General features: G+C 46.2%; 1 protein-coding gene across 1 annotated transcript; it reads right to left on the bottom strand.

Moving 5' to 3' along the window:
- Positions 1 to 3,212: 3,212 nt before the first annotated feature.
- Positions 3,213 to 22,453, bottom strand: LOC116991091 (solute carrier family 43 member 3-like). Its single transcript, XM_033049444.1, has 5 exons — positions 22,435 to 22,453; positions 18,174 to 18,293; positions 13,490 to 13,682; positions 6,173 to 6,296; positions 3,213 to 3,323 (listed from the first exon to the last, which is right to left on the bottom strand). The coding sequence occupies exons 1-5, from the start codon at positions 22,451 to 22,453 to the stop codon at positions 3,213 to 3,215; spliced, it is 567 nt and encodes a 188-aa protein (XP_032905335.1).
- Positions 22,454 to 23,343: the final 890 nt, after the last annotated feature.

The following is a 23,343-nucleotide window of genomic DNA, read 5'->3' as shown; positions in this document are numbered from 1 at the left end:
AAATAATAGACAATAGACAATAGACAATAGGTGCAGGACTAGGCCATTCGGCCCTTCGAGCCAGCACAGCCATTCAATGTGATCATGGCTGATTATCCCCAATCAGTACCCCATTCCTGCCTTCTCCCCATATTCCCTGACTCAGCTATTTTTAAGAGCCCTATCTAGCTCTCTCTTGAAAGCATCCAGAGAACCTGCCTCCACCGCCCTCTGAGACAGAGAATTCCACAGACTCACCACTCTATGTGAAAAAGTGTTTTCTCGTCTCCGTTCTAAATGGCTTACTCCTTATTCTTAAACTGTGGCCCCTGGTCTGGACTACCCCAACATCGGGAACATGTTACCTGTCTCCAGCGTGTCCAAACCCTTAATAATATTATATGTTTCAATAAGATCTCCTCTCATCCTAAATTCCTTGGTATACAAGCCCAGCCGCTCCATTCTCTCAGCATATGACAGACCCGCCATCCCGGGAATTAACCTTGTAAACCTACGCTGCACTCCCTCAATAACAAGAATGTCTTTCCTCAAATTAGGGGAACAAAATTGCACACAATACTCCAGGTGTGGTCTCACTAGGGCCCTGTACAACTGCAGAAGGACCTCTTTGCTCCTATACTCAACTCCTCTTGTTATGAAGGCCAACATGCCATTCGCCTTTTTCACTGCCTGCCATACCAGCAAGCTTACTTTCATTGACTGATGAACAAGGACCCCCCAGATCCCATTGTACTTACCCTTTTCCCAACTTGACACTATTTAAATAATAATCTGCCTTCCTGTTTTTGCTACCAAAGTGGATAACTTCACATTTATCGACATTAAACTGCATCTGCCATGCATCTGCCCACTCACCCAACATGTCCAAGTAACCCTGTTTAAACATTACCCAATCCTCTCACTTCACACTACGCTTTGTTACATTGTACTTCTTCTATTTTATTTTTATACTGTCCCTGACTTCACTTGTCAGCCACGGTCGCCCCTTACTCCCCTTGGAATCTTTCTTCTTCTTTGGAATGAACTGATTCTGCACCTTCTGTATTATTCCCAGAAATACCTGCCATTGTTGTTCCACTGTCATCCCTGCTAGGGTATCTTTCCAGTCAACTTTGGCCAGCTCCTCCCTCATGGCTCCATAGTCCCCTTTGTACAACTGTAATACTGACACCTCCGATTTATCCTTCTCCCTCTCAATTTGTATGTTATGGTCACTCTCTCCTAATGACTCCTTAACCTCCAGTTCCCTTATCAAATCTGGTTCATTACACAACACTAAATCAAGAATTGCCTTCTCCCTGATAGGCTCCAATACAAGCTGCTCTATGAATCCATCACGGAGGCACTCCACAAACTCCCTTTCTTGGGGTCCAGTACCAATGTGATTTTCCCACATCTCCCACAACAACCGTAGCATTACCTTTACTACATGCCAATTTTAACTCTTGATTCAACTTGCACCCTATATCCAGGCTACTGTTTGGGAGCTGTAGATAAGTCCGATTAGAGTCTTTTTACCCTTACAATTCCTTAGTTCTATCCATACTGACTCCACATCTCCTGTTTCAATGTCACCCCTTGCAAGGGACTGAATTTCATTCCTCACCAACAGAGCTACCCCCACCCTCTCTGCCCACCTGTCTGTCTTTTCGATAGGAGGTATACCTATGAATATTCAGTTCCCAGCCCTGGCCCTCTTGCAGCCATGTCTCTGTAATTCCGACAACATCATACTTGGCAATTTCTAACTGAGCCTCAACCTCGTCCACTTTATTTCTTATACTTCGCGCATTCATATACAACACTTTGACCGGTATTCACCTCCCCTCTCACACCGCTCACAATGAACTTTTCCTGTACTCACTTCCCCTTTAACTCCATCTGTATACTACCAATTTGTCAATCCCTCCACCCCACTATTTAGTTTAAAATAAATAAACCCTTAGATACATTTCAAAAAGGAATGTGGATGTGCCTATAGAGAATATAAGGAACGAGAGACTAGTGGACTCCTGATGGAAAGGTGGGACTTGTGGAATTATAGTTCAGAGACTCGTTGGTTGGCTTTGGTTTGGATGGGAGAGACGATTGGAGGAGTATCCATATTAACAGAGGGTTGCAGCCCCCACATTATGCCTCTTGTGCACCCTATGTATCACCCCCACCTGCTGCACCTTATGTGCCTCACAGACTTCCTGTGCCTGCAGCACCACCCACACCCCATGCGGATAGTGATCTTGTAGCATCACCTGCTTCTCCTACAGCAGCACCAGCACAGAGTCCCTTGACCCCAACAGCCCCGGCACCAACAGACGCTCGGTACAAGGAGTAAGACTAAGAAATTACCACCTGTATTCCCGTCCCGAGAGAAAGAACAACTGCCAGAACCAGTTTACGAACCACCCAAACCTAGGCGAATAAGACGGCCACCCAGACAGAGAAGACAGCCTTTTAGAAATTATCGCCTTCCCCCCTAGAGATGAGGGTGAGTTATTGGAGGGTGATCAGCCAGAGCCCGGACTTGAACCCGGTCGAACATCTCTGGACCTGAAAATAGCTGTGCATCGATGCTCCCCATCCAACCTGACAGAGCTTGAGAGGATCTGCAGAGAAGAATGGGAGAAATTACCCAAATACAGGTGTGCCAAGCTTGTAGCGTCATACCCAAGAAGACTTGAGGCTGTAATCGCTGCCAAAGGTGCCTCAACAAAGTACTGAGTAAAGGGTCTTAATACTTATGTAAATACGATATATCAGTTATTTATTTTTAATTACTTCGTACAAAATTTCCAAACACCTGTTTTCGCTTCTTCATTATGGGGTATTGTGTGTAGATTAATGATTTTTTAAAAATGAATTTAATCAATTTACAAATAAGGCTGTAAAGTAACAAAATGTGGAAAAAGTGAAGGGGTCTGAAAACTTTCTGAATGCACGGTATAGCTTTCCGCACAGATTCCTCTCCAATAATGTACCCACCAGAGATGATAGATCTATAGTTCGCAAGCGTTTTCTTGCAGCATTTCTGGTCCCCGAAAATTCGCCAATCCATTCCCTCCACCGATGCCGCCTGACCCGCTGAGTTGTTTCGCATTTTGTGTTTCTTTAAGATTCCAGGGTCTTTTGGTTGCAAAATATTCCCACTGAATCGCTCCCGCAACTTCCGACCCAGTCTTTCCCATCTTCCTCGATATCTCACTTTCTCTCTCGCCCTATACCCGGTTTGACACTCCCCTCTGCTGCTTGGCCCGCTGGCAGTAGATGTAGACGTTGATTGGGTGGACAAAGGCCAGGGATACCAGAACGATAAATGCGATGTTCATCTAAGTCAGAATGGAGTTAATGAAGAGAGAGACGGTCAGTCTAAGGGCAGAGCACAGCCTAGAGCCCACATCGGGTTACACCGCTGACACCTCTCAGCACCGTCCATTTACTGGTTGTGATGAGAAGCTAAATTGATCTCCTCTGCCAGCACATGATCCATTTCCGTCCATTCACTGTATCTTCACATGTATCTCCACTCTCTGTGCACAAAATGAAACCTACCCCGCACATCTCCTTTAAACTTTGCCCCTCTCACCTTAACATTGTATCCTCCGCTTTATGCTGCAAATGCTTTGCGCAAACTGTTAACACCAAACATAGTTTGCATGGTTGAACATAGCTATCACGTCCAGGGATTTGCCTGCTTTATTTCTGAAAGTCCTGTACAATCTGTCCCTATAACTCCATCAGGTGGATGCCTCCAAATGAGCACCACTCCTTCCCCTGGTGAACATTTCCCCATGTCTCTCAGGTTAGTGCCATCGTCACCCAATAGGCTCTTCGGTCCACATTATTATCATCATGAGCTAGACCCATTTGCTTGCAATTAGCCCACATCTTCCTCAACCTTTCCCCTCCGTACACCTGTCCAAAGTCCTAATTGTGTCGGCTCCTATAAATTCTGTTAGCAGCTCATTCCAGATACGGACAACACCAAGTGTAAATATCGCCTGAGTGAAGCCCCCATTCAATCTGCCCCTCTCACTATAAACCTATGCTCCTTACCCTAGGGAAAACAGATTGTGATCGTTCACTTTATCTGTGTCTCTCATGATCTTGCACACCTTTGAATCTTGGTCCTCTATCGTCTCCTATACTCCAAAGACAAAAGTCCCAGCCTTTGCCATAGTTCCATGTAACTAAAGCCCACAAGCCGTGCTTCCTCTGTCTCTCGCCTTCGACCTTTCTGATCCCTCCATCCACCGACATCGGCACAGAAATCCGTGCCTCCCAATATAGTTGGGGTAAACATTCCTATGGTTTGGTCTACATTTGTCTAGCCATTGATCCATCCCCACTCTCAGGAGAACGACGTTAGATAATCGGGTATGTCCACAGACACGTCCAGTCATTTCTTAGCCACCTTTTCCAAAGCCTTCACGCCGTCGGTAAAATGCGGTGCCTCGCAATTGGCTATAGTTTAAGGTTTTGAGTATTGTTTTTCCATCCATCGCTTTGTACCATTGTTAGTTGACTAGGTCACAGGGGCGTCATGGAGCTGTACAGAGCAGGAACACCTTGTCGACAAAATTGGCATTCTGCGCTTGTTACATTTATCTACATTTGGCCCATATTGACTTAAAACTATCCTATCCAAATTTCCGTTCATCAAACCTTGTTATCCATATATCTGAGCAAATGTGTTTCGAAAGTAATTGCATCCGCTTCTATAGCTTTCTCTAACAGCTCATTCCAGATATGGATTACCCACCAAGTGTGAAAAGGTGCCACGTATGAAGACCATCTCAACCCCCCCCCCCCCCCCCCCCCCCCCCCCCCCCCCACCTCTCTTATTTTAAGGCTATGCCCTCAATCCTGGAAGAAAGGTCCATGACGGTCGCATTTTCAACGCCCCTTGTGTTCATGTACACCTCGATATTTTCAGCTCACTGTATCCTGCGCCCCAAAGAAAATGAGAAAAACAATCGCAGCCTATCTAATCTCTCCCTACAACTCAAGCCCGCAAAACCAGGAAGTACGTATCATGGCGAATCTTTTCTGAACTGCTTGCGGCTTAATGGCAACCTTCATGTCACTGGGCGAACTAAACTTTGCGCAGTGGTGCTCTGCTGCATCAACATGTCCCAACTCGTGTAATCACTACTCTTCCCAATAAAGGAAAGAATAGTAAACGCCTTCTTAACCACAATGTTTATCTTACTCGCCACGTTCAGCCAACATAATCAACTGCTTCCTTCTTCTCCCGGCTGCTGTTCGACAGAAAGTACAGACTTTTGAAAGTGCACACCAGTAGACTAAGAAATCACCTCTGTTATCAGGATTTGGAACAGTCTGTCATCATCTATTGTACTGTCCGGGTCACCTCTAGCTCTTTGTGGACATCGTCGATGGAACTGCTGGGCTACATTAAGCGAGTTCGGTATTCCGACTGCACATGCCCAGGTCATGGGTCACTCGCGATAAACATTCTTAGTGGCTGTGCTGCTGTATGGGTGTAAACTTGCATTTCGTCCATGGTCGGGATCGGGTCCGTGCCTCTGGCGCTGCAGGCACCATTGAGTTGCTGCTGGGACATCCCCGTCCCCTTTCGGGTGTCCCGTCCCTGTCCGGGGTGGCCTTGGCCTGGCTCTGGTTCGGCTCTGCCTGTCCTGCCGGGTTGACCGGCGGCCATGGACTGGCGGGGCGCCGGCCGTTGTGGTGGCGACCCAGGCTTGCAGCCTGCGCGGTGAGAAAATGCTAGCTTCACTGCTCCAGGCCGGTATCCCGTCAGTCCAGGGCTGTTGATTAACCCAGAGGGACAGGCAGAGTTGAGCAGCAGTTGGCGTTTCTTCTCGGAATACCGAACTGGTTTAAAGGATTATCTGCAATCTGCCGTATTTGAGTTGGCGTGATTGTATTTGTGTCTGCCTGTTCTTTTTGGATTGCATGCAAAACAACATTTTTCACTGGACCAAGTTAGAATGGATAATAATAAATCTAAACCAAAAATACAATTTGAAACTGACTCGCCACTTTCAGGTAACACGCCAGACTTTCTTGTTCTGCAACTCTCTCCAGGGTTCTACCATTTACAGTGTCAGCCCCGTCCTGCTTTAATATCCAAAATTGCACCACCCCTCGCATCAGTCAGGGTCCAATTCCAAGCTCACGGGCCTCCGGTACTTACGTACAATGGATCGCCCTGCAAGGGACCATTAACGATGATGAAGAGAGGATATTGCAGCAGGGAAACGATGGCCGCCACCGCCCGTGTTGTCCCGTAGAGTTTCCCAAAGTGGCATGGAGGGAACCTAGCGAGAGGAAAAGAAGGTGTCCGCGTGATTGTGCGCAATGGATATCACCATAACAGTCCAATCGCACTAACCATGTGGTTGTTTCTGGCCAACGTGACATGTGTGTCACCCCATGTGATCACAGAACACGCAACATAGGAAAGTACAGCCCCGGAACAGGCACTTCCACCCACAAAGTTTGTGCCGAACATAATGCCATGATAACTATTTATAAAATGCATTTAAAGTATTGTGTACAGTTCAGTTTACCTCATGAAAAGAAGGGTGTAGAGGCTTTGGGAAGGACACAGAGAAAGGGGGGGGGGGGGGGAGTATTAGGTACAAGGAGAGTTTGGACAAACTAGTACTGTTTTGTCTGGAATGCCCGACGTTTAGAGAAAACCTGATGGAAATGTATACAATTATCAGAGATATAGACAAGCTAGACAAGCAGAACCATTTTCCCGGGATGGAAATATCAAATACTAGAGGACAGCTTTAAGGTAAAATTGGCAAAACAGGGGCCGCGTGGGGCAGGTTATATATCTGTATATCTGTAGGCTGGTATTTTATACAGAATGTGCAAAGTGCCTGGAAGGAGCTGCCGGGAGTGGTGGAGACATATACAATCGTGACATGTCCCAGGATTTTGAATAGGCACGTGGATATGAAAGCAATGGCTGCTCATGGATCGTGCACATGGATATGTTGGACTTGGCTTTATGTGCAGCACAGAAATTGTGGGCTGAATGACTATTCTATGTTATAGATATTACTGTAGATGTTATAAACTGCTCTCATGTGCCTTCAAGTAATCCATACCTCTCAATTTCCTGTAGATGCATGTGCCTTATCTAAAAGCCTCTTAAACGCCACCATCGTAACTGCAGCTGTTACCACAGCAGCGGCCGATTCCGTGATCGCAGCACCATTTGTGTAAAAAAATGTCTTGACCCGCACATCTCCTTTAAACTGTCTCCCTCTCACTTACAGCGATACTTCCATATCTTTGACATTTCCGCCTTGGGAAAAGGTTCTGACTCTACCCCACCCATGCCGCTCATAACTTCATACACTTCTATCAGATCTCCACTCAATCTCCGGCATTCCAGAGAACAGTCCATGTATTTCCAAATCCTCATTGTAGCTATGGGTATCGGATCCAAGAAGCAACCCTAGAGGAGCACGTTCTGCGCCCTCTCCACACCCTCTGGTCCCGTAGTCAATCCCGTAGTCGGGATTGAACCCGGGTCTCTGGCGCTGTAATGCAGCAACTCTATCGTTGCGCCACCATGCCACCGGTAGCGCGTTCCAGACACCTGCCGCGCAGAGAGTGGCGCTCCCTCAAAAGTGCAGCCAGCATCATCAAGGGATCAAACACACGTCACTCCTGCAATCAGGGAGAATGTACAGGTGTCTGATAAACTATGAGCTCCAGGTTCACGAACACCAGCCTCAAATGTGAACATCTTTGGCGTGCCTTTGGATGCACCAAGGACTATGAATGTTCTGCATTTGTATTGTAGTTATTAATTTAGTGAATTTATCTTAATTATCATCCTATTGAAAACTACGAATACCAACTAAACTTGGACAAACGAACTGTCTTGTTTTGCAATGGGGATGTCAGGCTTTCGTCATGATTGGCCTGAATGTTGTTTTTTCTATTTACTAAAATTGTGTTTGTATTATTATGTTCAGTTTTGTTTAATTCTGTTTCGTTTAGTTTAGTTTAGATTTGGATAGGATCCAATGAGAGATAGCTGAATGGATTGAAATGTTGCTTCATGGAAGGAAGCAGAGATTGATGGTGGAAGGTTGCTTCTCTGACTGGAGGACTGTGACTGGTGGAGTGCTTCAGGGTTCGGTGATGGGCCCGTTACAGCTTGTCATCTACATCAATGATTTGGATGAGAAAATATATGGAAATATTAGCAAGTTTGCTGATGATACAAAATCGGGTGGTTTTGCAGATAGTGAAGAGATCTGAAACATAGCAGCAGAATATAGATCGATTGGCCAAGTGGGCTGAAGAACGGTTGATGGAATTTAATACAGAGAAATGTGACGTGTTGCATTTATGGAAGTCTAACATGGGCAGGACCTACACAGTGAATGGTCGTGTTTTGGGGAGTGTCGGAGAGTAGAGGGATCTAGGAGTGCAGATGCATGGTTCCTTGAAGATGGAATCGCAGGTAGATAAAGTGATCATAAAGGCTTTTGGCACATTGTCCTCCATCAGTCAGAGCACTGAGTATAAACTTTGGGAAGTCATGTTGCAGTTGTATAAAATGGTGGTGAGGCCGCATTTAGAGTACCTTGATCCGTTCTGGGCGCCATGCTATAGGAAATACGTTGTCGAGCTCGAAAGGATACAGAGACGATTTACAGGGATGTTGCCAGGACAAGATGGTTTGAGCATATCGAGAGGTTGAGTCGGCGGGGACTCTCTTCCTTGGAGCGCAGGAGGATGAGGGGTGACCTTATGGAGGTGTATAAAATCATGAGAGGAAGAGATCTGGTATATGCACAGAGTCTCTTGCCCAGAGTAGGTGAATCCAGGACCAGAGGACATGGAGTCGGTGAATGAAACAGTGTGAAAACAAGCCCTTCGTCCCAACTTGCCCACATCGGCCAACCAACATCGGTTTATGGTGAATGAGAAAGATTTATTAATTATCTGATGGGAACCTTTAAGTGTATGGAACAAGCTGCCAGAGGAGGTAGTTGAGGCTGGGACTATACCAACGTTTAAGAAATAGTTAGACAGGTAGATGGATTGACCAGGTTTAGAAGGATATGGATCAAACGCGGGCAGGTAGGACCAGTGTAGCTGGGGCATATTGGCCGTTGTGGGCGAGTTGGGCCGAAGGGCCTGTTTCTACGTTCTATCACTCTATCTGGGCTGTTGCAAGGTAGAATGTTTTTTTTTACCTGTTTGGATGCACATGAGAATTAAACACTCTTAACCCTTGATACTAATCCGGGCGGACACAACTTACGTAATGGCGATGAACGCGGTGAGGCCCCCGAACAGGAAGGATCGCATGATCATGAACAGAACGAACGTCAGGTATTGAACCTCCGGCACCGGGATGGCGGCGGTGAGAGAGTACAAGGCCGAGAGGATGACGGTGCGGGCGAGAGAGAGGACCGTCGCCTACTATTTTTTATTTTTTTTCCATTTACCACCCACACCCCCACTCTCTGCAGCTGGTTTCGATGCGCTCTTCCATCTCAACTTGCAGTACTACAGCGCTCTGCCCACTCATTTGGATATAGCTAAATATGGCCAACACAAACGACACTCTTAGATTTGTCTCGTGGAACGTGAGGGGGGTGGGAAGTCCTACCAAGACCGACAGGATCTTGGCCCACTTGCAACACCTTAAGGGCGATATATTTTTTATTCAAGAGACCCACCTTCGCAACAGAGAGGTAACACGGTTTAAGATTAGATTAGATAGATTAGATATAATTTATTGCCACACAGCCAGGCTGGTGGAAATTTGGGTTGTCAAGAGAGGCTGGATTAGCCACTTATTTCATTCAAAATTTAATTATAGGGCTAGGGGTACTGCTATCCTGATTTGTAAAAACGTTATGTTCGAACCACAGAAAACTGTGGAAGACCCTGCTGGCAGCTTTGTCATGGTTTCTGGCAAACTGCAAGACACACATGTCATATTGGCCAGTATTTACGGTCCCAACTGGGATGACAGCTCATTTGTAACCAAATTTTTTACATCTCCCCCAAACATTGAAAATCACCACATCATTGTGGGTGGAGATTTTAATCTGCTCCAAGACCCTATACTGGACAGATCTTCGAACAAAGCCTCTACTTTAACTAAATCAGGTAGGACTTTGCATGCTTTTGCCAAACAACTAATTTTTTATAAAGAACGCCTTAGGTTACAAACAGACTTTGACCTCATGTCTACTAATAAAGCCAAGCTACGACTGCTTAAACCTAGGCAACGCTTTTTTGAGTCTGGGGATAAAGCTGGGAAGCTTTTGGCCCATCAGGCCAGAACCGAGGCGACTTCACGGCTAATTCCAGCCATTAGATCCAGCTTAGGGGAGATTCATACTGATCCTCTTAGAATTAATGAAGCATTTGCTAAATTCTACGCTGAACTATACGCTTCCGATTGTCCTCCCACTGCAGATGACATGCTCCGTAGTATGACGTTTCCCCGAATTGACGATGAAGCCACGAGATACTTGGGTGGTCCCATAACTGTCACTGAAATCCAAGCAGCCATCTCATCGCTGCAAAGCGGAAAGTCACCCGGCCCTGACGGCTTCACTGTAGAATATTACAACGCTTTCCCCGCTCCCCTCGCACCAGTCCTGAGAGATATGTACAATGAGGCGTTTCTACATCGTCGCCTACCGCCCACCTTGTCGTGGGCTACAACTCCCTAATTCTTAAAAAGGAGAAAGATCCCCTGCTTTGTAGTAGCTATAGGCCAATTTCACTCCTGAATGTGGACCTCAAAATCCTCTCTAAAGTCCTTGCGCTCCGTCTTCAACAAGTGATGCCCTCTATTATCTCGGTAGATCAAACAGGGTTTATGCCAGGCCGACAGTCTTCCCACAATACTAGGCGTCTCCTTAACATCATCCACTCACCAAGTAGTGAGACCCCAGAGATAGTGGTCTCCCTCGATGCCGAAAAAGATTTCGACAGGGTCGAATGGAAGTCCCTATACGAGGCGATGGACAGGTTTGGCCTCGGCAATAGTTTCATTCATTGGGTCAGTTTATTATACTCGTCCCCGGTGGCCTCAGTACAAACAAACGACACACTGTAGCCCCACTTCCCCCTTCGGAGAGGTACCAGGCAGAGTTGCCCGTTATCACCACTCCTGTTTGCTGTTGCGATAGAGCCCTTGGCGGTCTGGTTACGTTCAGAGAAGGGCTTTAAAGATATCACACGGTTTGACACAATTCATAAAGTCTCATTGTATGCGGATGACCTGCTCCTGTACATCTCGAACCCAGTCAGCTCTCTCCCTGTAATTACGAATATTTTAGAACGGTTCGGTGCGTACTCTGGTTATAAACTTAACTACCAAAAAAGTGAACTATTACCGATTAACTCATCTGCTAAGCAGCTCCCTCGTTCTTTAACCTCATTTAAATGGGCGGAGGACGGATTTCGCTACCTCGGCGTTTTTATCACAACACCTATATCTGATATGTTTCGCACAAACTTCCTGCCTCTGGTTGAGAAAGCTGAAAGAGACTTTGACCGCTGGTCAGTTTTACCGTTATCCCTCGCGGCCCGGATAAATCTGGTCAAGATGGTCGTCCTACCCAAATTCCTGTATCTTTTCCAGCACGTCCCTATACTTATCACTAAATCTTTTTTTGATAAATTAGAAAGGAGAATATCTAATTTTTTATGGGGTAGCAAACCGGCTAGAATCCAAAAGGCGATACTGCAGTCTCCTAAGAGTGACGGCGGTTTGGCACTTCCTTACTTTAAGCAGCTAACTTGCAAAAAATCCTGTACTGGATGGATGATGATTGCGACCACCTAACGACCTGGGTACACATGGAAAAGGCGAGTTCACGTCTCCCGTTGCGGTCTGTTCTATGCTCTCAACTCCCCCTTTCTATAACATCTGTGGGTGCAGGCCCAATTGCGTCCCTCTCGCTCAAGATATGGAGTCAACTTAGGAAAAACTTTGGTTTGCAAGGCCCTTCCATCTTGACCCCACTGCTTAAAAATCACATCTTTAAACCTTCAAGTACAGACTCCGCATTCAAAACCTGGCATAGTAAACCTGTCAGTAGTATCAAAAACCTATACAAGGATGGCATTTTTTCGTCTTTTGCGGAGCTTTCGTCCAACTATAGCCTCCCAAACTCCCACCTTTTTCGTTTTTTTCCAGATTAGGGATTTTGTGAAGAAGACATTCCCCCATTTCCCAAATCGCCCCACTGAAACCCTGACCGATTCCATCCTAGCTCTAGATCCCAACCGGAAGAAATGCATCTCTTTGTTGTACAACTTGTTAGGGTCGGTTATATTGAAACCTCATACCTCATTAAAAGCTGCATGGGAGGGCGAGCTGAATACGAAACTAACAGACCAGCAATGGGACTCTGCCTCGGATTTGATCCAGTCTTCCTCCATATGTGCCCTAATCCAATGCAAAGTCCTTCACAAAGTCCACTACACAAACGCAAGATTATCTAGAACATACCCCGCTGTTAAAGACACCTGCAACAGAAGCAATCAATCCCCTGCCAACCATAGCCATATGTTTTGGTCTTGCCCTAAGCTAGCAACCTTTTGGAGGAGTGCATTCGACGTGCTAAGCAGAGCCTATGGCCAGACTATTCCTCCAAACCCACTGTCAGCTATTTTTGGTATTCCCCCCAACACCAACCTCTCTGCTGCGTTGAAGCGGGTCCTGGCTTTTACAACCTTGTTAGCCCGGAGACTGATCTTGCTTAACTGGAGGCTCATCTGTCCCCCGACACACGCCCGCTGGATCAAGGAGGTGCTCTACAATTTAAAGCTTAGGTTCTCTTTCAAAGGCTCTACCAAGACATTCCTAGATACATGGAACCCTTTCCTGGAACTTGTTAACTCTCTCAACTTGTTTCCGGACTCGGAAGAGGACTGAGTGCCCTCTATGACTGCTCTGTCTTATTGCAGCTGCTATCCCCTCAACCCCAACCCCCCCCCCCCCCCCCCCCCCCTCCCTCCCCACACTTTTTTTTTTTTTTTCCTTCTTTTTTCCCCGTTTTTTTTCGTTTTGTTTATCTTATCGTATTTGTGTGGACGTGTACGTATGTGAGTGTTGTTTGTCCCCGTTTGGTCCCGACCTGATTCGGGTGGATCGAGGGTGGGTAAGGGTAAGGGTTTTGAGGGTCTTTTACATACTGTTGTACAATTATGTCCTGACTATCACTGTCTGTTATCATTGTATGTATGCAAATTACTGTGAAATTCAAAATTCAAAGAAAAATATTTAAATTAGAAGGATATGGATCAAACGTGGGCAGGTAGGGCCAGTGTAGCTGGGGCATATTGGCCGTTGTGGGCGAGTTGGCCCGAAGGGCCTGTTTCTACGTTCTATCACTCTATCTGGGCTGTTGCAAGGTAGTAGTTTTTTTTACCTGTTTGGATGCACATGAGAATTAAACACTCTTAACCCTTGATACTAATCCGGGCGGACACAACTTACGTAATGGCGATGAACGCGGTGAGCCCCCCGAACAGGAAGGATCGCATGATCATGAACAGAATGAACGTCAGGTATTGAACCTCCGGCACCGGGATGGCGGCGGTGAGAGAGAACAAGGCCGAGAGGATGACGGTGAGGGCGAGAGAGAGGACCGTCGCCTGCATGTCGGCCAGTCTCTGTGACGATACTGAGCCTGAGTGGAGCACAGAGGAAAGAAGCGTGAGCGGATGGTGATCGTGGGGGTAGAGTGAGGGGAGGGGGGAGGGGGAGGGGAGTATTCGGGAGTGGAGAGTGAAGGTGTGAGTGGAGAGTGGAGGTGGGGGTGGAGAAGGGGAGAGGGGATTAGAAACAAAGTTTAAAATTAAGCACTGGACTGGACACTAATTCACTACGACCTCCAGGCATAAACACAGACAACTGGTGAAGGAGGAAGCCATTTAGCCCTTCGAGCCAGCACCGCCATTCATTGTGATCATGGCTGATCGTCCCCAATCAATAACCCGTGCCTGCCTTCATTCCACCAGCCCCTAGAGCTCTATCTAACTCTCTCTTGACCAGTCCTTTTATAATTGTATATGTTTCTATAAGAAAACCCCTCATCCTTCTAAACTCCAGTGAATACAAGCCTAGTCTTTTCAATCTTTCCTCATGTGACAATCCCGCCATCCCAGGGATCAATCTCGCGAACCTATGCTGCACTGCCTCAATCACAAGGATGTCCTTCCTCAAATTAGGAGATCAAAACTGTACACAATACTCCAGATGTGGTCTCACCAGAGCCCTATACAACTGCAGAAGAACCTCTTTACTCCTATACTGATATCCTCTTGTTTTGAAGGCCAACATTCCATTAGCTTTCTTCACTGCCTGCTGTATCTGCATGCCAACTTTCAGTGACTGGTGTACAAGGGCACCCAGGTCTCGCTGCACCTCCCCCTTACCTAACCTAACCCCATTGAGATAATAATCTGCCCCCTTGTATTTGCCTCCAAAGTGGATAACCACACATTTATCTATATTATACTGCATCTGCCATGCATCTGCCCACTCACTCAACCTGTCCAGGTCACCCTGCAACCTCCTAACATCCTCTTCACAGTTCACACTGCCACCCAGCTTTGTGTCATCCGCAAACTTGCTCGGCCATCCGGTTTCAAGAGCACCGTCTTCCCCACAACGAGCAGTCTCTTGAACCACCCTGCGCAACCCTCACCATAACCGTAACTCAAACACAATCGACTGTGGACTTTGTAATAGGGTAATTGTGGCCTGATGTCTGAGTGTGGCAGATCATAGTGAACAATACATCATCTCCTCGTGTATCTTACAGCCCAACAGTATGAACCATGTAATCTCCAATTTAAATTAATTAACCTCATATCCTCCCTCTCCTCCCTGTGCTTTGCCAACTCAACTCAGTGCGCTTCCCTTTCTCCCTCTGTCTGCAGAAGGGTCCCAAACTGAAATGTCGCCTATCCATTCTCAGCAGTTAGATAGAGCTCTTAAAGCTATCATGGGATATGGGTAGAAGGCATGGACGTGGGGTACTGATTATGGATGATCAGCCATGATCATAGTGAATGGCGGCGCTGGCTCGAAGTGCCGAATGTCCTGCTCCTGCACCCATTGTCTATTGTCTATTGCACAGATGCCTCCTGACCCGCCAAGTCCCTCCACCTCTTATGCTTGAATCAGGATTACAGCAACTGCAGTTCCTCGTTTCTACAACTGTCTCACCCTCGTCCTTCAAATGTTTCCCTTCGTGGAGTAATTCATCATGGAAGCGGTCCCTTCGGCCCATCTTGCCGGTGCCGACCGAGATGCCCCAACAACAATAGTTCCATCTATCCGTGTTAGCCCCATATCCCTTTAAATATTTCCTCCGGAAGTAAACTGTCCAAATGTGCTTTAAATGTTCAAGTTCAAGTTCAAGAGAGTTTATTGTCATGTGTCCCTGATAGGACAATGAAAATTTTGCTTTGCTTCAGTACACAGAACATAGTAGGCATTTACTACAAAACAGATCAGTGTGTCCATATACCATAATATAAATATATACACACATGTATAAATAAACTGATAAACTGCAAATAACAGATAATGGGTTATTAATAATCAGAGTTTTGTCCGAGCCAGGTTTAATAGCCTGATGGCTGTGGGGAAGTAGCTATTCCTGAACCTGGTTGTTGCAGTCTTCAGGCTCCTGTACCTTCTACCTGAAGGTAGCAGGGAGATGAGTGTGTGGCCAGGATAGTGTGGGTCTTTGATGATGCTGCTAGCCTTTTTGAGGCGGCGACTGCGATAAAAACCTTCGATGGAAGGAAGGTCAGAGCCGATGATGGACTGGGCAGTGTTTACTACTTTTTGTAGACTTTTCCTCTCCAGGACACTCAAGTTGCCGAACCAAGCCACAATGCAACCGGTCAGCATGCTCTCTACTGTGCACCTGTCAAAGTTAGAGAGAGTTTAAGAAGGAACTGCAGATGCTGGAAAATCGAAGGTACACAAAAAAGCTGGAGCAACTCAGCGGGTGCAGCAGCATCTATGGAGCGAAGGAAAAAGGCAACGTTTCGGGCCGAAACCTTTCTTCAGACTGATCGTGTGTGGGGGGGCGGGGTGAAGAAAGGAAAAAAGAGGAGGAGCCCGAAGGGGGATGGGAGGAGACAGCAGGAGGGTTGAGAGTCCTCCTTGACGCACCAACTCTCCGTAATCTTCTCAGGAAGTAGAGGCATTGATGAGCTTTCTTGATAATTGCATTAGTGTTCTCGAACCAGGAAAGATCTTCAGAGGTGTGCACGCCCAAGAATTTGAACCTCTTGCCCCTTTCAACCATCGATATAAATGGGACTGTGGGTCCCCATCCTACTCCTTCCAACGTCCACAATCAGTTCCTTGGTTTTGCTGGTGTTGAGGGCCAGATTATTGCGCTGGCACCATATGGACAGTTACTCAATCTCTCTTCTATACTCTGACTCATCCCCATCAGTGATACGTCCCACAACAGTGGTGTTGTCAGCGAACTTGATGATGGAGCTCATACTGTGACCGGCTACGCAGTCATGAGTATAGAGTGAGTACAGCAGGGGGCTGAGCACGCGGCCTTGAGGTGTTCCCGTGTTGATTGTTATCGAGGCTGACACATTTCCACCAATACAAACAGATTGTGGTCTGTGAATGAGGAAGTCGAGGATCCAATTGCAGAGGGATGCGCCGAGACCCAGTTGTGCGAGTTTGGTAACCAGCTTGGAGGGGATGATTGTGTTAAATGCCGAGCTGTAATCGATGAATAACAGCCTGACATATGAGTTTTTGTTGTCCAAGTGGTCCAGAGCGGAGTGGAGGGCCAGCGAGATCGCATCCACCATTGATCTGGTGTGGCGGTAAGCGAACTGCAGTGGGTCCAGGTTTTTGTCGAGGAGTTGATTTGCTCCATGATCAACCTCTCAAAGCATTTCATCACTACCGGCGTTAGTGCCAATGGTCGATAGTCATTGAGGCACGACACCTTACTCTTCTTGGGCACTGGTATAATTGATGCCCTTTTAAAGCAGGTAGGGACCTCAGACCTCAGAAGTGAGAGGTTGAAAATGTCCGTAAAAACTCCAGCCAGTTGGCCCGCACAGGTTTTTAGAACACGACCGGGTATATCATCAGGTCCAGGCACTTTTCGGGGGTCTACTCTTCTGAGGGATTTCCTGACGTCGGCCTCTGTGACTCAGACTGAAATACCATCACAGCGAATGGGGGCTCGGGAAGGCACATCAGTATTCTCCCTATCAAAGCGTGCGTAAAACGCATTGAGCTCATCAGAGAGTGATGTTTCGCCGAATTCGAGCTGCCTCCTGCTTTCGCCTTGTAGGAGGTGATTGCATTGCCACAGCTGCCGAAAATCTGTCTCATCCTCCAGTTTGGAGCAGAAGTCCCTTTTGGCCTTTTTGATGGCCTTACCAAGGTCGTATCTAACGTACGTCTCAACCACCTCCTATGTAGCTTGTTGCATAGACCCAAACTCTCTGTGCCAAGAATTTGTCCCTCGGGATCCTACTTTTGTCTATTTATTTCTGTGTTTTTGCGTTAATATCAGTAAGAATGTCCATGTCGCCTCCCCGGTATACATAACAATGAAACACTCTACTCAGTTCAGCTTCCCCGTATTCCAGATAATGAGTGTGAGAATATGAGTGAGTTTAGGGCAGTGTTTAGATGCGTTTGGCCCACCAAGTCCACGAAGACAACCGATCATCTGTTCACGCCAGTTCCATGTCACCCACCTTTCTAATCCACTTACAGAGGCAATTTAACCAACACTCACGTCTTTGTGATGTTGGATAAAACCTGAGCATCCGGAGCAAACCCACGTCGTCACGAAGAGTGGTCAAACTCCACAATGACAGCGCTCGAGGATAGGATCGAACTCGAGTATCTGATGCTGTGAGGTAACGGCTAAACCAACTGCGCCACCGTGTGCAGGACACTAAATGGTGGGAGAACATGGGAGGGTGTGGGAGGCGGACATGACAGAGAGTGTGAACGTGGGGCTGTGGGAGCCGGTAGGGGCGGGTGTGAGAAAAGGGAATGTGAAAGAGAGAGGGTGTGAGTGACAGTCCGTTAGGGAGTGACAAGACAAGGTGTGGAAGAGCGATAGACGGGGGACGACGGTGAAAGAATGACCAGGCAGTATTACCTGAGGCTGCATTCAAACCCCGTCTCATCAATTTGTGCCTGTCCAGTATTAGTCCGTTCCAAGGAGCGCACAGAATGTTAAACAGCTGCGTGAACGCGAAGGCGTTTGTAAACCTGCTGACTGAAAATGACAGACGTTAGTGAGACATCTTGCCGTGGGGAGGGAGAGGGAGGGAGAGGGAGGGGGGGAGGGGGGGAAGAGAGAGAGCGAGAGCGAGAGAGAGAGAGAGAGAGAGGGAGAGGGAGATGGGGAGAGGGTGACAGAGAGAGAGAATGAGAGAGAGGGGGGGAGAGAGAGGGACAGAAAGGGGAGAACGAGAAGGAGGGAGGGAGGGTGAGAAGAAGGAGGGAGAGAGAGGGGGAGAGGGAAATAGAGGGAGGGAGAGAGGGTGACAGGCAGATGGAGAGAGAAAGTGAGAGAGGGAGAGTGAGTGAGAGGGAGAGGGGAGGAGAGAGGAAGAGAGGGAGACGGTGAAAGAGAGAGGGAGAGTGAGTGACAGGGAGAGATTGAGAGGTAGAGAGGTAGAGGGAGAGATTGAGAGGTAGCGAGAGAGGGTGAGAGGGAAGGAGCGAGAAATGAGGGAGAGAGGTAGAGGGTGGGAGGGAAGGAGGGAGAGAGAGAGAGAGAGAGAGACTAACAGGGAGGGAGAGCAGGAGAGAGGGAGGGAGGAGGAGGGGAGCAAGAGAGATTGGGAGAGAGAGAGAGGAATAGTAAGAGGGAGGGGGAGGTGGAGAGGTACGGGGAAGGGTTGAGGGAGGGAACGGGCATTGAGAGGGGGTGAGAGAGAGGGAGACGGGGAGGGGGTAGAGGTAGTGGGAGAGGGAGATGGAGAGGGAGAGAGGGGTGGGAGGAAGTGGGGGAGACGGAGTGTTCACCCGACGTCGGAGTTCCATCTTCCCGGTAGGAGGGCCTATAACATTGGGCCACCGTTGCGGCAACTGGCTGAGGAGGCCTCAAATAGGCCCCGCCCTCAGGTGGACTAGGACGAGAAGGAAGACTTGATTTTTTGGTGCCTTCCCTCACAGTGGAAAGTGTTGATTCTGCTGTTGGGGGGACGTTCATATTGAATTCTATAGGGAGGTTGCACGGCAGTCGGGTCACGACCCATGACCCGTACTGTTGCCACTTTACGCCAACTGGAGTACACGCGATGAACTACAGGTAAGCACTGACCATTGTTTCCAGAGTAGCGGGCCCGTTAAAACCCGCCGAAATGGTCAATTTTTGCGCTGTAAATAATTATGGAAATCGGTATAAGTGTGAGAAACATTTAGCCTACTTCAGAATTCCAAAAGTGAGGAGAAATTATGGTAGATAGAAGCAAGAGCTGAAGGGACAACAACAGCCAAAGTGCTTGGCGAACATTGGCCGTTTGCTCACTGCATTTCATCAACAGTAAGGCATTATTTGTGTGTTTTCGTGATTCCTTTGGCATCTAAAAAGTTTCAGAAGTGATAAATCTGGCTGTAAAATATTTAAATCGCCCATGGTCTCAAGTGGGTTTTTACATAAAAAAGAAAATGCCTCTGAAGCAAAATTTATCATTAAAAAAATCGCAAACCATACGTGGGTTTTGAATTACATTTTACTCAGATGCAAGCCAAGGAATGGCATAATTGTTAGCTGTTAATTGGACATAATCAACCTCAGCAAATTGACAATATCCTATTGAAAAGGAGTGGGTGTTTAAGCTGTCAGGACATTTTATTATTTCCCAAAATATACAAATGTAATAAAGACTTCTGTTGTAGCTTGAAGACTCTCAAGATTTATAAGACGTAGAACAAGAACAAGAAAATTGGGTTACTATTATTCCAATGTCGCTGTATTCAGATGGGATACTGGCAAACTTGTCCCTGAAATCCGGACAGACTCTGAACTTCACTTGACTTGGGAAGGTTATAAATTGATTGAAGAGATGACATGTATCTACCAAAAAGGTACATATCCTTCCTTCTACTCGCAGTGATAGTACAGGTTCTTCGATAGATTTGCATCAGTTCACCACTAAGTTTGCTCTCTCTGTTGGCCCCCTCCTTCCTATCGTTTTCGTGCCAGGCACTCCCTACCCCAAGGCAAGGCAAGGCAAGGCAAGTTTATTTGTATAGCACCTTTCAACAACAAGGTAATTCAAAGTGCTTTACATAAAACATTATAAGCATTGGAAAGAAACACATATGAAATTACATTTAGATGTAAAACGATTATTAGATTATTCAGATAAAATAATTACTAAATTAAAAGCAATCAAATAAAATATTTAAAATTGAATAAAACCAGGAATAGAAGTTACAGTGCAATATAGGTAATTAATAAATTGTATTGTTTACTGAAAGGCAGCTGCAAACAGAAAAGTCTTCAGTCTAGATTTAAAAGAGCTGAGAGTTGCAGCAGACCTGCAGTTTTCTGAAAGTTTGTTCCAGATATGTGGTGCATAAAAACTAAATGCTGCCTCTCCATGTTTAATTCTGACTCTGGGGACACAGAGCAGACCTGTCCCAGACGATCTGAGAGGTCTGGGTGGTTCGTAGCTAAGCAGAAGATCAGAAATATATTTTGGCCCTAAACCATTCAGTGCTTTGTAAACCAACAGTAGTATTTTGAAATCAATTATTTGACAGACAGGAAGCCAGTGTAAAGACCTCAGAACTGGAGTAATGTGATCTACTTTTTTGGTCTTAGTGAGGACTCGAGCAGCAGCGTTCTGAATTAACTGCAGCTGTCTGATCGACTTTTTATGGAGACCTGTAAAGACACTGTTACAGTAGTCGAGCCTGCTGAAGATAAATGCATGGACAAGTTTTTCCAAATCCTGCTGAGACATAAGTCCTTTAATCCTTGATATATTCTTTAGGTGATAGTAGGCTGACTTTATGACTGTTTTTATGTGGCTGTTGAAGTTCAGGTCTGAGCCCATGACTATTTCTAAGTTTCTGGCTTGGTTTGTTGTTTTTAGCATTACCATTTGAAGCTGGGTGCTAACTTTTAATCGTTCTTCCTTGGCTCCAAAAACAATTATTTCAGTTTTTTCTTTGTTTAATTGGAGAAAATTCTGGTTCATCCAATCGTTGATTTGCTCAATGCATCTACTCAGTGCTTGTATTGGACTATAGTCTCCTGGTGATATTGTTATGTAGATTTGTGTGTCGTCTGCGTAACTATGGTAACATATTTTAATGTTTTTCATGATCTGAGCCAGTGGAAGCATGTAGATGTTAAACAGAAGAGGCCCCAGAATGGAGCCCTGGGGAACTCCACATGTAATTTTTGCACGCTCAGATGTGTAATTACCTATAGACACAAAGTAGTCCCTGTCCTTCAAGTAGGATTCAAACCATTTTAATGCTGTGCCCGAAAGTCCCACCCAGTTTTCCAGACGGTCTAGTAATATGTTGTGATCGACTGTGTCAAATGCAGCACTGAGATCTAGTAATACTAAGACTGAAATTTTGCCATTGTCTGTGTTTAAGTGAATGTCATTGAAGACCTTAACAAGAGCCGTCTCAGTCCTGTGGTGTGGTCTAAATCCTGACTGGAAGACATCAAAACAGCTGTTCATTAACATGAAATTGTTCAGCTGCTTAAAAACAGCTTTTTCAATTATTTTACTGAGAAATGGGAGGTTTGATATTAGTCTATAATTGTTCAGTAGTGAAGTGTCTAAGTTTTTCTTTTTTAAGAGAGGCTTGATAACAGCAGTTTTCAGGGCCTGTGGGAAGACACCTGAGAGAAGGGACGTGTTTACAATCTGTAGAAGGTCTGAGGTCATGCAGTTTGATACACCTTTGAAAAGGCCTGTTGGTAGAATATCGAGGCAGCAGGAGGAGGATTTCAAATATTGTATAATGTCCTCCAAGGTTTTATGGTTAATAACATAAAATTGTGTCATGGTATTTGAATTGATTATAAGTGGACACATGGACAACACATGTCCTGCACCTGATGTGGAGGCACTGACTGCTTGCCTAATTTTCTGAATTTTGTTGGTGAAGAAGGAGGCAAATTCATTACAGGCCCTTGTGGAAAGCAGTTCAGGGGCTACTGACACAGGAGGGTTTGATAGCCTGTCGACAGTAGTAAACAAGGCCCGTGCATTATTATTGTTTTTGGCAATGATGTCAGAGAAGAAGGATAGCCTTGCATTTCTCAGTTCCAAGTTGTAGATTCGAAGTGTTTCTTTATAAATGTAATAGTGAACCTGGAGATTTGTTTTCCGCCACCTACGTTCAGCTTTCCGACACTCTCCATTTTCAATTTTTACCAACGTGGCGTTTCTCCATGGAGACTTCTTTTTGCCAGGGACCACTTTCACCTTAGTGGGTGCAATGGCATCAATAATATTTGTAATTTTCACATTGAAATTATCGACAAGCTCATTTACTGAGACCCAAGGGAGAGTGGGCGTGGAGGAGAAAGCCTGAATAAATGTTCCACAGGTGTTTTCTGTTATGTACCGTTTTGTGATTACTTTTCTTTGAACATTAGTCTGCACAGAGATAGCACTCAGATAGCACACAGAGATACCCCAGTGTCCAGGGGCGGAAAAACCGGGGGGGGGGGGGGGGGGGGGGGGCAGAGGGGAAACGTCCCCCCTATGTTTTGAGAGGTGGGGGACATAACCGCCAAGGTTTTGTGATCCGTATATTAAAATCTCCGGGCACTGCAAGGATTGGTGTGTTGCAAATCGACTTGCACTTCACTAAGATGTCTTGTTCCAGCAATCCCGAATCAGCTTGTCTATACTAGGAATTGCCTGTTGTTTCAATGGTACAGCTGTATTGAAGGCAGTGTTTCTGGAGAACCACCTGGATGGGATCAATGCGAACACATCCCATCTGAGTTGGGTCTTCTGCCCACACTTGAGGGTCCTCATACTCACATAGATACATAGAAACATAGAAATTAGGTGCAGGAGTAGGCCATTTGGCCCTTCGAGCCATTCAATATGATCATGGCTGATCATCCAACTCAGTATCCCGTACCTACCTTCTCTCCATACCTCCTGATCCCTTTAGCCACATGGGCCACATCTAACTCCCTCTTAAATATAGCCAATGAACTAGCCTCAACTACTTTCTGTGGCAGAAAATTCCAGAGATTCACCACTCTCTGTGTGAAAAATGTTTTTGTCATCTCGGTCCTAAAAGACTTCCCCATTTTCCTTAAACTC

The sequence above is a fragment of the Amblyraja radiata genome, chromosome 32 (genome assembly GCF_010909765.2).
Source record: "Amblyraja radiata isolate CabotCenter1 chromosome 32, sAmbRad1.1.pri, whole genome shotgun sequence".
NCBI classification, from domain to species: domain Eukaryota; kingdom Metazoa; phylum Chordata; class Chondrichthyes; order Rajiformes; family Rajidae; genus Amblyraja; species Amblyraja radiata.
This window is presented reverse-complemented; position numbering and strand designations above follow the sequence as displayed.

What these genes read in the sequence shown, in the direction of transcription:
- LOC116991091 (XM_033049444.1), bottom strand. An exon ending in GGGTTTGAATGCAGCCTCAG is followed by an intron (nt 13,683 to 18,173) that starts GTAATACTGCCT and finishes TGCTCCACTCAG; the next exon opens with GCTCAGTATCGTCACAGAGA. An exon ending in TGCAGGGCGATCCATTGTAC is followed by an intron (nt 3,324 to 6,172) that starts GTAAGTACCGGA and finishes ATTCTGACTTAG; the next exon opens with ATGAACATCGCATTTATCGT.